Raw genomic sequence first — 14,866 nt, 5'->3', positions numbered from 1 at the left:
CACTCACTCACTCACTCAGTCACTCACTCAGTCACTCACTCAGTCACTCACTCACCCACTCACTCACTCACTCAGTCACTCACTCAGTCACTCACTCACTCACTCACCCACCCACTCACCCACTCACTCACTCACTCAGTCACTCACTCACCCACTCACTCACTCACCCACTCACCCACTCACTCACTCACCCACTCACTCACTCACTCACCCACTCACTCACCCACTCACTCACTCACTCACCCACTCACTCACTCACTCACTCACCCACTCACTCACCCACTCACTCACTCACCCACTCACCCACTCACTCACTCACTCAGTCACTCACCCACCCACTCACTCACTCACTCACTCACCCACTCACTCACTCACCCACTCACTCACCCACTCACTCAGTCACTCACTCACTCACTCACCCACTCACTCACTCACCCACTCACTCACTCAGTCACTCACCCACCCACCCACTCACTCACTCACTCACCCACTCACTCACTCACCCACTCACCCACTCACCCACTCACCCACTCACTCACTCACCACTCACTCACCACTCACTCACTCACTCACCACCCACTCACCCACTCACTCACTCACTCACCACCCACTCACCCACCCACTTACCACTCAGTCACTCACCACTCACTCACCACTCACTCACCACTCACTCACCACTCAGTCACTCACTCACTCACCACTCACTCACCACTCACTCACTCACCACTCACTCACTCACCACTCACTCACTCACCACTCACTCACTCACTCACCCACTCACTCAGTCACTCACTCACTCACCCACTCACTCACCACTCACTCACTCACTCACCCACTAACTCACTCACTCAGTCACTAACTCACTCACTCACCCACTCACTCACTCACTCACTCACTCACCCACTCACTCACTCACTCACTCACCCACTCACTCAGTCACTCACTCACTCACTCACCTACTCACTCACCCACTCACTCACTCACTCACCCACTCACTCAGTCACTCACTCACTCACCTACTCACTCACTCACCCACTTACTCACCCACTCACTCACTCACCTACTCACTCACTCACCACTCACTCACCACTCACTCACTTACCACTCACTCACTCACCACTCACTCACCACTCACTCACCCACTCACTCACTCACCACTCACTCACTCACTCACCCACTCACTCACCACTCACTCACTTACCACTCACTCACTCACCACTCACTCACCACTCACTCACCCACTCACTCACTCACCCACCCACTCACCACTCACTCACCACTCACTCACTCACTCACTCACTCACCCACTCACTCACCACTCACTCACCCACTCACTCACTCACTCACCACTCAGTCACTCACTCACTCACTCACCACTCACCACTCACTCACCACTCACTCACCACTCACTCACCCACTCACTCACTCACCACTCACCACTCAGTCACTCACTCACTCACCACTCACTCACCACTCACTCACCACTCACTCACCACTCACTCACCACTCACTCAGTCACTCACTCAGTCACTCACCCACTCACTCAGTCACTTACTCACTCACTCACCCACTCACTCACTCACTCACCCACTCACTCACTCACCACTCATTCACTCACTCACTCACCACTCACTCACCACTCACTCACTCACTCACTCAGTCAGTCACCCACTCACTCAGTCACTCACTCACCCACACACTCACTCACGCACCCACTCACTCACCACTCACTCACCACTCACTTACCCACTCACTCACTCACCCACCCACTCACCACTCACTCACCACTCACTCACTCACTCACCCACTCACTCACCACTCACTCACTCACTCACCACTCACTCACCCACTCACTCACTCACCACTCAGTCACTCACTCACTCACCACTCACCACTCACTCACCACTCACTCACCACTCACTCACCACTCACTCACCCACTCACCACTCACCATTCACCACTCAGTCACTCACTCAGTCACTCACCCACTCACTCAGTCACTTACTCACTCACTCACTCACCCACTCACTCACTCACCACTCATTCACTCACCACTCACTCAGTCACTCACTCACTCACCACTCACTCACCACTCACTCAGTCACTCACTCAGTCACTCACCCACTCACTCAGTCACTTACTCACTCACTCACTCACCCACTCACTCACTCACTCACCCACTCACTCACTCACCACTCATTCACTCACTCACTCACCACTCACTCACCACTCACTCACTCACCTACTTACTCAGTCACTCACTCAGTCACTCACTCAGTCACTCAGTCACTCACTCACCACTCACTCAGTCAGTCACTCACTCAGTCACTCACTCACTCACCCACTCACTCAGCCACTCACTCACCACTCACTCACTCACCCACTCACTCACCACTCACTCACCCACTCAGTCACTCACTCAGTCAGTCACCCACTCACTCAGTCACTCACTCACCCACACACTCACTCACCACTCACTCACTCACTCACTCACCCACTCCGTCACTCACTCAGTCACTCACTCACCCACTCACTCACCACTCACTCACCCACTCAGTCACTCACTCAGTCAGTCACCCACTCACTCACCACTCAATCACTCACCACTCACTCACTCACTCACCACTCACTCAGTCACTCACTCACTCACCACTCACTCACCACTCAGTCAGTCACTCAGTCACTCAGTCACTCACTCACTCACCACTCACTCACTCACTCACCGACTCACTCACTCACTCAGTCACTCACTCACTCACCCGCTCACTCACTCACTCACTCACCACTCACTCACTCACTCACCCACTCACTCACTCACTCACCACTCACTCAGTCACTCACTCAGTCACCCACTCACTCAGCCACTCACTCACCACTCACTCACTCACTCACCCACTCACTCACCACTCACTCACCCACTCAGTCACTCACTCAGTCAGTCACCCACTCACTCAGTCACTCACTCACCCACACACTCACTCACGCACCCACTCACTCACCACTCACTCACCCACTCCGTCACTCACTCAGTCACTCACTCACCCACTCACTCACCACTCACTCACCCACTCAGTCACTCACTCACTCACCCACTCACTCACCACTCAATCACTCACTCAGTCACTCACTCACCCACTCACTCACCACTCACTCACCCACTCAGTCACTCACTCACTCACCCACTCACTCACCCACTCAGTCACTCACTCACTCACCCACTCACTCACTCACCACTCATTCACTCACTCACTCACTACTCACTCACCACTCACTCACTCACTCACCTACTTACTCAGTCACTCACTCAGTCACTCACTCAGTCACTCAGTCACTCACTCACCACTCACTCAGTCACTCACTCAGTCACTCACTCACCCACTCACTCAGCCACTCACTCACCACTCACTCACCCACTCAGTCACTCACTCAGTCAGTCACCCACTCACTCAGTCACTCACTCACCCACACACTCACTCACGCACCCACTCACTCACCACTCACTCACTCACCCACTCCGTCACTCACTCAGTCACTCACTCACCCACTCACTCACCACTCACTCACCCACTCAGTCACTCACTCAGTCAGTCACCCACTCACTCACCACTCAATCACTCACCACTCACTCACTCACCACTCACTCAGTCACTCACTCACTCACCACTCACTCACCACTCAGTCAGTCACTCAGTCACTCAGTCACTCACTCACCACTCACTCACTCACCGACTCACTCACTCACTCAGTCACTCACTCACTCACTCACCCGCTCACTCACTCACTCACCACTCACTCACTCACCCACTCACTCACTCACCACTCACTCACCCACTCAGTCACTCACTCAGTCAGTCACCCACTCACTCAGTCACTCACTCACCCACTCACTCACCACTCACTCACCCACTCACTCACTCACCACTCACTCACCCACTCAGTCACTCACTCAGTCAGTCACCCACTCACTCAGTCACTCACTCACCCACTCACTCACCACTCACTCACCCACTCACTCACTCACCACTCACTCACCCACTCAGTCACTCACTCAGTCAGTCACCCACTCACTCACCACTCAATCACTCACCAATCACTCACCACTCACTCACTGGTGATGATGATGATGATGATGTTGATGATGATGGTGTTGATGTTGTTGATGATGTTGATGGTTGTATTGATGGTGATGATGTTGATGATGAAGTTGATGATGTTGATGATGATGTTGATGATGATGATGTTGATGATGATGATGTTGATGATGTTGTTGATGATGATGTTGATGATGATGTTGATGATGATGTTGATGATGATGATGATGTTGATGATGATGTTGTTGATGATGTTGTTGTTGATGATGTTGATGATGTTGTTGATGTTGTTGATGATGTTGTTGATGATGTTGTTGATGTTGTTGATGATGATGATGATAATGTTGATATTGATGTTGATGCTGATATTGATGATGATGTTGTTGATGTTGGTGTTGATGTTGATGATATTGATGCTGATGATGATGATGATGATGTTGATAATGTTGATGATGTTGGTGTTCATGTCGTAGCAATCAGAGGATGACGTTCGACACTTTGACGCCAAGTTCACGAAGCAGCCTCCTGTGGACAGTCCAGATGAGAACGCTTTGAGCCACAGCGCAGATCTTGTCTTCCAGGTGAGATGTTGACTACCTCCTATAGAACCACAGAGACCCACAGAGACCCACAGGGACCCACAGAGACCCACAGAGACTCACAGGGACCCACAGGGACCCACAGAGACTCACAGAGACCCACAGAGACACACAGAGACTCACAGAGACCCACAGAGACCCACAGAGACACACAGAGACCCACAGAGACCCACAGAGACCCACAGAGACTCACAGAGACCCACAGAGACCCACAGAGACACACAGAGACTCACAGAGACCCACAGAGACCCACAGAGACACACAGAGACCCACAGAGACCCACAGAGACCCACAGAGACCCACAGAGACTCACAGAGACCCACAGAGACTCACAGAGACACACAGATACCCACAGAGACTCACAGAGACTCACAGAGACCCACAGAGACACACAGAGACTCACAGAGACCCACAGAGACTCACAGAGACACACAGATACCCACAGAGACTCACAGAGACACACAGAGACACACAGAGACCCACAGAGACCCACAGAGACCCACAGAGACTCACAGAGACCCACAGAGACTCACAGAGACACACAGATACCCACAGAGACTCACAGAGACTCACAGAGACCCACAGAGACACACAGAGACTCACAGAGACCCACAGAGACTCACAGAGACACACAGATACCCACAGAGACTCACAGAGACACACAGAGACACACAGAGACTCACAGAGACCCACAGAGACCCACAGAGACACACAGAGACTCACAGAGACCCACAGAGACACACAGAGACTCACAGAGACCCACAGAGACCCACAGAGACCCACAGAGACCCACAGAGACTCACAGAGACACACAGATACCCACAGAGACTCACAGAGACTCACAGAGACCCACAGAGACACACAGAGACTCACAGAGACCCACAGAGACTCACAGAGACACACAGATACCCACAGAGACTCACAGAGACACACAGAGACCCACAGAGACCCACAGAGACCCACAGAGACTCACAGAGACCCACAGAGACTCACAGAGACACACAGAGACTCACAGAGACTCACAGAGACCCACAGAGACTCACAGAGACCCACAGGGACCCACAGAGACCCACAGAGACCCACAGAGACCCACAGAGACACACAGAGACCCACAGAGACCCACAGAGACCCACAGAGACTCACAGAGACCTACAGAGACTCACAGAGACCCACAGAGACTCACAGAGACACACACAGACTCACAGAGACCCACAGAGACTCACATAGACACACAGAGACTCATAGAGAAACACAGGGACCCACATAGACTCACAGAGACCCACAGAGACACACAGAGACCCACAGAGACACACAGAGACACACAGAGACCCACAGAGACTCACAGAGACACACAGAGACCCACAGAGACCCACAGAGACCCACAGAGACACACAGAGACCCACAGAGACTCACTGAGACTCACAGAGACCCACAGAGACTCACAGAGACACACAGAGACCCACAGAGACCCACAGAGACCCACAGAGACCCACAGAGACTCACAGAGACTCACAGAGACCCACAGAGACTCACAGAGACCCACAGAGACACACAGAGACTCACAGAGATACACAGAGACCCACAGAGACCCACAGGGACCCACAGAGACACACAGAGACACACAGAGACTCACAGAGACCCACAGAGACCCACAGGGACCCACAGAGACTCACAAAGACTCACAGAGACACACAGAGACCCACAGAGACCCACAGAGACCCACAGAGACACACAGAGACCCACAGAGACCCACATAGACCCACAGAGACACACAGAGACCCACAGAGACCCACAGAGACCCACAGAGACCCACAGAGACCCACAGAGACCCACAGAGACTCACAGAGACACACAGAGACACACAGAGACACACAGAGACCCACAGAGACTCACAGAGACCCACAGAGACCCACAGAGACCCACAGAGACCCACAGAGACTCACAGAGACACACAGAGACCCACAGAGACCCACAGAGACACACAGAGACCCACAGAGACCCACAGAGACCCACAGAGACTCACAGAGACCTACAGAGACCTACAGAGACACACAGAGACCCACAGGGATCCAGAGATCCAAATAAACTCATGCTAAAAGGCAAACCAACCCACTCACCCACTCACCCACCCACCCACCCAGCCACTCACCCACCCAACCAGCCACTCAACCACCCACTCACTCACCCACTCACCCCCCCACTCACCCACTCACCCACCCACCCACCCACCCACTCACTCACTCACCCACTCACCCACCCACTCACCCACCCAGCCACACACCCACTCACCCACCCACTCACCCACCCAGCCACACACCCACTCACTCACCCACTCACCCCCCCACTCACCCACCCACCCACTCACTCACCCACTCACCCACCCACCCACTCACTCACCCACTCACTCACCCACCCACTCACCCACCCAGCCACACACCCACTCACCCACCCACTTACCCCCCCACTCACCCACCCACCCACTCACTCACCCACTCACCCCCCCACTCACGCACCCACCCACCCACTCACTCACCCACTCACTCACCCACTCACCCACCCACCCACTCACTCACCCACTCACCCACCCACCCACTCACTCACCCACTCACTCACCCACTCACCCACCCACTCACCCACCCAGCCACACACCCACTCACCCACCCACTCACCCACCCAGCCACACACCCACTCACTCACCCACTCACCCCCCCACTCACCCACCCACCCACTCACTCACCCACTCACCCACCCACCCACTCACTCACCCACTCACCCACCCACCCACTCACTCACCCACCCACCCACTCACCCACCCAGCCACACACCCACTCACCCACCCACTCACCCCCCCACTCACCCACCCACCCACTCACTCACCCACTCACCCCCCCCACTCACGCACCCACCCACCCACTCACTCACTCACCCACTCACCCACCCACCCACCCACTCACTCACCCACTCACCCACTCACCCACCCACTCACCCACCCAGCCACACACCCACTCACCCACCCACTCACCCACCCACTCACCCACCCAGCCACACACCCACTCACTCACCCACTCACCCACCCACCCACTCACTCACCCACTCACTCACCTACCCACCCACTCACTCACCCACTCACTCACCCACCCACCCACTCACTCACCCACTCACTCACTCACCCACCCACCCACTCACTCACCCACTCACCCACCCACCCACTCACTCACCTACTCACTCACCCACTCACCCACCCACTCACCCACCCAGCCACACACCCACTCACCCACCCACCCAGCCACACACCCACTCACTCACCCACTCACCCACCCAGCCACACACCCACTCACTCACCCACTCACCCACCCACCCACTCACTCACCCACTCACTCACCCACCCACTCACCCACTCACTCACCCACTCACCCACCCACCCACTCACTCACCCACTCACTCACCCACTCACCCACCCACCCAGCCACCCACCCACTCACCCACCCAGCCACACACCCACTCACTCACCCACTCACCCCCCCACTCACCCACCCACCCACTCACTCACCCACTCACCCACCCACCCACTCACTCACCCACCCACCCACCCACCCACTCACCCACCCAGCCACACACCCACTCACCCACCCACTCACCCCCCCACTCACCCACCCACCCACTCACTCACCCACTCACCCCCCCACTCACGCACCCACCCACTCACTCACTCACCCACTCACCCACCCACCCACCCACCCACTCACTCACCCACTCACTCACCCACTCACCCACCCACTCACCCACCCAGCCACACACCCACTCACCCACCCACTCACCCACTCACTCACCCACTCACTCACCCAGCCACACACCCACTCACTCACCCACCCACCCAGCCACACACCCACTCACCCACCCACTCACCCACCCACTCACCCACCCACTCACCCACCCACTCACCCACCCACCCAGCCACCCACCCACCCACCCACCCACTCACCCACCCACTCACCCACCCAACCACTCACTCACTCACCCACCCACTCACCCACCCAGCCACACACCCACTCACTCACTCACCCACCCACCCACCCACTCACTCACCCACCCACTCACCCCCCCACTCACGCACCCACCCACCCACTCACTCACTCACTCACCCACCCAACCACTCACTCACCCACTCACCCCCCCACTCACCCACCCAGCCACACACCCACTCACTCACCCACTCACCCACCCACCCACTCACTCACCCACTCACCCACTCACCCACCCACCCACCCACCCACTCACTCACTCACCCACTCACTCATCCACTCACCCACCCACTCACCCACCCAGCCACCCACCCACTCACTCACCCACCCACCCAGCCACACACCCACTCACTCACCCACCCACCCTGCCACACACCCACTCACCCACCCACTCACCCACCCAGCCACACACCCACTCACTCACTCACTCACCCACCCAGCCACACACCCACTCACTCACCCACCCACCCAGCCACACACTCACTCACCCACTCACTCACCCACCCACCCACTCACTCACCCACTCACTCACCCACTCACCCACCCACTCACCCACCCAGCCACCCACCCACTCACCCACCCAGCCACACACCCACTCACTCACCCACTCACCCCCCCACTCACCCACCCACCCACTCACTCACCCAGCCACACACCCACTCACCCACCCACTCACCCACTCACTCACCCACTCACTCACCCAGCCACACACCCACTCACTCACCCACCCACCCAGCCACACACCCACTCACCCACCCACTCACCCACCCACTCACCCACCCACCCACCCACTCACCCACCCAGCCACCCACCCACCCACCCACTCACCCACCCACCCACTCACCCACCCACCCACCCACTCACCCACCCAACCACTCACTCACTCACTCACCCACCCACTCACCCACCCAGCCACACACCCACTCACCCACTCACTCACTCACCCACCCACCCACCCACTCACTCACCCACCCACTCACCCCCCCACTCACGCACCCACCCACCCACTCACTCACTCACTCACCCACCCAACCACTCACTCACCCACTCACCCCCCCACTCACCCACCCAGCCACACACCCACTCACTCACCCACTCACCCACCCACCCACCCACTCACTCACTCACCCACTCACCCACCCACCCACCCACCCACTCACTCACTCACCCACTCACTCATCCACTCACCCACCCACTCACCCACCCACTCACCCACCCAGCCACCCACCCACCCACTCACTCACCCACCCACCCAGCCACACACCCACTCACTCACCCACCCACCCAGCCACACACCCACTCACCCACCCACTCACCCACCCAGCCACACACCCACTCACTCACTCACCCACCCAGCCACACACCCACTCACTCACCCACCCACTCACCCCCCCACTCACGCACCCACCCACTCACTCACTCACCCACTCACCCACCCACCCACTCACTCACCCACTCACTCACCCACTCACCCACCCACTCACCCACCCAGCCACACACCCACTCACCCACCCACTCACCCACTCACTCACCCACTCACTCACCCAGCCACACACCCACTCACTCACCCACCCACCCAGCCACACATCCACTCACCCACCCACTCACCCACCCACTCACCCACCCACCCACTCACCCACCCACCCACCCAGCCACCCACCCACCCACCCACCCACTCACCCACCCACCCACCCACCCACCCACCCACTCACCCAACCACTCACTCACTCACCCACCCACTCACCCACCCAGCCACACACCCACTCACCCACTCACTCACTCACCCACCCACCCACCCACTCACTCACCCACCCACTCACCCCCCCACTCACGCACCCACCCACCCACTCACTCACCCACCCAACCACTCACTCACCCACTCACCCCCCCACTCACCCACCCAGCCACACACCCACTCACTCACCCACTCACCCACCCACCCACTCACTCACCCACTCACTCACCCACCCACCCACCCACCCACCCACTCACTCACTCACCCACTCACTCATCCACTCACCCACCCACTCACCCACCCAGCCACCCACCCACTCACTCACCCACCCACCCAGCCACACACCCACTCACTCACCCACCCACCCAGCCACACACCCACTCACCCACCCACTCACCCACCCAGCCACCCACCCACTCACTCACTCACCCACCCACCCAGCCACACACCCACTCACTCACCCACCCACCCAGCCACACACCCACTCACCCACCCAGCCACACACCCACTCACTCACCCACCCACCCAGCCACACACCCACTCACTCACCCACCCACCCAGCCACACACCCACTCACCCACCCACTCACCCACCCAGCCACACACCCACTCACTCACCCACCCACCCAGCCACACACCCACTCACTCACCCACCCACCCAGCCACACACCCACTCACTCACCCACTCACCCACCCACTCACCCACCCAGCCACCCACCCACTCACTCACCCACCCACCCAGCCACACACCCACTCACTCACCCACCCACCCAGCCACACACCCACTCACCCACCCACTCACCCACCCAGCCACACACCCACTCACTCACTCACCCACCCAGCCACACACCCACTCACCCACCCACCCACTCACCCACCCACTCACCCACTCACCCACCCAGCCACACACCCACTCACCCACCCACTCACCCACCCAGCCACCCACTCACTCACTCACCCACTCACCCACCCAGCCACACACCCACTCACCCACCCACCCACTCAGACACCCACCCACTCACCCACCCACCCACTCACCCACCCACGCACCCACCCACGCACCCACCCACCCACTCACCCACCCACCCACTCACTCACTCACTCACCCACTAACTCACCCACTCACCCACCCACTCACCCACCCACCCACTCACCCACTCACTCACCCACTCACCCCTTTTCCCGCCCCTCCCCCCGCTCCCCCCTCCCCCTCCCCCCCCCCGCCCCTCCCCCCCCCAGGGCTTCACCTACGTGGCCCCGTCTGTGCTTCACAGCGTCAAGGAGCGATTCTCCTTCCAGCCAAAAGTTCGCTCCCCACGCTGCAGAGCCCACAGCGGGGGCAGCAGCCCCCCCCACTCGGCCCTCAGGTGGGTGGGGGGGGGGGTTGGGGGGGGGTGGGGGGGGTGAGTGGGTGCGTGGGTGGGTGGGTGAGTGAGTGGGTGGGTGGGTGAGTGGGTGGGTGGGTGGGTGGGTGAGTGGGTGAATGGGTGGGTGGGTGAGTGGGTGGGTGGGTGAGTGGGTGGGTGGAGTGGGTGGGTGGAGTGGGTGCGTGGGTGGGTGAGTGGGTGGGTGGCTGGGTGGGTGAGTGGGTGGGTGGGTGAGTGGGTGGGTGAGTGGGTGGGTGGGTCGGTGGGTGAGTGGGTGGCTGGGTGGGTGAGTGGGTGAGTGGGTGGGTGAGTGGGTGGGTGGGTGGGTGGGCGGGTGGGTGGGCGGGCGAGCGGGCGGGCGGGCGGGCGAGCGGGCGGGCGGGCGGGCGGGCGAGCGGGCGGGCGGGCGAGCGGGCGGGCGGGTGAGCGGGCGGGCTGGGCGGGCGGGCTGGGCGGGCGGGGTGAGTGGGTGGGTGGGTGAGTGGGTGAGTGGGTGGGTGGGTGAGTGGCTGGGTGGGTGAGTGGCTGGGTGGGTGAGTGGCTGGGTGGGTGGATCTCTATGGGTCTCTGTGGGTCGTCAATGGGACGTTGCTTCCCTGCGTTGTCCGACGTTTCTCCTCCCCAGCCCAATCAAGTTCAACCTCTCGGAGCCGTTCATCGCTTGCCCCGCCGACCCCTCAGCCGGGAACGTCCCGGGTGGAGCGGGAGGAGCGGGAGGAACGGGAGTTGGGGGACCACCTCCCCGCTCCGCAGGAGGCAGGCCGGGAGGAAAAGCGCACCAAGATGGCCGACGGGGGGCAGCCGCATCATCGTCGTCGTCCAAGCACCGGGCGCACCACAGCCCCGCACACAACTCTTCCGCGCCCCTCCCGATCAAACCGGGGAAGGCGGGCAACGGCTGAAACCTCGGTCGGGGGCGGATGGAGGGGAGGGGGGGGCGGTGAAGATGCCAAATCCGTGACGGAAGGAAAAGAAAGAAACATTTAATGAGCATGGAGGTTGATGAATCGGTGAGGTCGTCTCGCCCTTCGTGGTGTAAAAAACAAAAATGGGCGACGCCACCCCCCCCCCCCTTTCCCCCCCTCTCACCTGTGTAAAAAAAAAAAAAAAAATGGCTGCCATCACGTGAACAAAATGGCCGCCCCCACGTAATAAAAATGGCCGCCCCCAGGTAAAAAAATGGACGCCATCACGTAAAAAAATGGACGCCCACAGAAACAAAATGGCCGCCCCCATGAAATAAAAATGGCCGCCCCATGTAAAAAAAATGGCTGCCCTCACAGAAACAAAATGGCCGCCCCCACGTAAAAAAATGGCTGCCATCATGTAAACAAAATGGCTGCCCCCATGTAAAAAAAATGGCCGCCTGCATGATAAAAAATGGGCGACTTTTTTTTTACCGCGGGGCGACCATTTTGTTTTCGGAGCTCAGGAACCCCCCCCCCACACACACGCGACCGGGGTGGTTGGGCAAAAAAGTTGTGGGGGGGGGGGGGGTGTTGGTGTGTGGGGGATTTAACTTAAAAGAAATAAAGATGAAGTGATGAACGGAGCTCCCGGTGGCTGTTGATTTGGTTGGACGGGACAGAGACGCACATTCACCACACAGAGACCCACAGACTCGCCACACAGAGACCCACAGACTCGCCACACAGAGACGCACAGACTCACCACACAGAGACGCACAGACTCACACACAGAGACCCACAGACTCTCCACACAGAGACCCACAGACTCACCACACAGAGACGCACAGACTCACCACACAGAGACGCACAGACTCACACACAGAGACCCACAGACTCTCCACACAGAGACCCACAGACTCACCACACAGAGACGCACAGACTCACCACACAGAGACCCACAGACTCACCACACAGAGACCCACACACTCGCCACACAGAGACGCACAGACTCACCACACAGAGACACATAGACTCTCCACACAGAGACCCACAGACTCGCCACACAGAGACGCACAGACTCACCACACAGAGACGCACAGACTCACCACACAGAGACGCACAGACTCACCACACAGAGACCCACAGACTCACCACACAGAGACACATAGACTCTCCACACAGAGACCCACAGACTCGCCACACAGAGACGCACAGACTCACCACACAGAGACGCACACTCACCACACAGACCCACACACACCACACAGAGACTCACCACACAGAAACCCACACACTCACCACACAGAGACCCACAGACTCACCACACAGAGAGCCACAGACTCACCACACAGAGAGCCACAGACTCACCACACAGAGACCCACACACTCACCACACAGAGACCCACAGACTCACCACACAGAGAGCCACAGACTCACCACACAGAGAGCCACAGACTCACCACACAGAGAGCCACAGACTCACCACACAGAGACGCACAGACTCACCACACAGAGACGCACAGACTCACACACAGAGACCCACAGACTCTCCACACAGAGACCCACAGACTCACCACACAGAGACGCACAGACTCACCACACAGAGACCCACAGACTCACCACACAGAGACCCACACACTCGCCACACAGAGACGCACAGACTCACCACACAGAGACACATAGACTCTCCACACAGAGACCCACAGACTCGCCACACAGAGACGCACAGACTCACCACACAGAGACGCACAGACTCACCACACAGAGACGCACAGACTCACCACACAGAGACCCACAGACTCACCACACAGAGACACATAGACTCTCCACACAGAGACCCACAGACTCGCCACACAGAGACGCACAGACTCACCACACAGAGACGCACACTCACCACACAGACCCACACACACCACACAGAGACTCACCACACAGAAACCCACACACTCACCACACAGAGACCCACAGACTCACCACACAGAGAGCCACAGACTCACCACACAGAGAGCCACAGACTCACCACACAGAGACCCACACACTCACCACACAGAGACCCACAGACTCACGACACAGAGAGCCACAGACTCACCACACAGAGAGCCACAGACTCACCACACAGAGAGCCACAGACTCACCACACAGAGA

General features: G+C 58.5%; 1 protein-coding gene across 1 annotated transcript in view; it reads left to right on the top strand.

Annotated features, from left to right (window-relative positions):
* Positions 1-13,338, top strand: part of LOC144952744 (ribosomal protein S6 kinase beta-2-like) — a 55,346-nt gene extending 42,008 nt beyond the window's left edge. Inside the window, exons 13-15 of the mRNA XM_078883235.1 lie at positions 4,565-4,672; positions 11,686-11,813; positions 12,439-13,338. Coding sequence (XP_078739361.1) covers positions 4,565-4,672; positions 11,686-11,813; positions 12,439-12,715 — 513 coding nt within the window. The 3' untranslated portion in view covers positions 12,716-13,338. The remainder of the gene's footprint in view (positions 1-4,564; positions 4,673-11,685; positions 11,814-12,438) is intronic.
* The last annotated feature ends 1,528 nt before the right edge of the window (positions 13,339-14,866 follow it).

The sequence above is a fragment of the Lampetra fluviatilis genome, chromosome 69, assembly GCF_964198595.1.
Source record: "Lampetra fluviatilis chromosome 69, kcLamFluv1.1, whole genome shotgun sequence".
Classification (NCBI taxonomy): domain Eukaryota; kingdom Metazoa; phylum Chordata; class Hyperoartia; order Petromyzontiformes; family Petromyzontidae; genus Lampetra; species Lampetra fluviatilis.
Note: the sequence above shows the minus strand (reverse complement) of the source record. Positions and strands in the feature narration are given on the sequence as shown.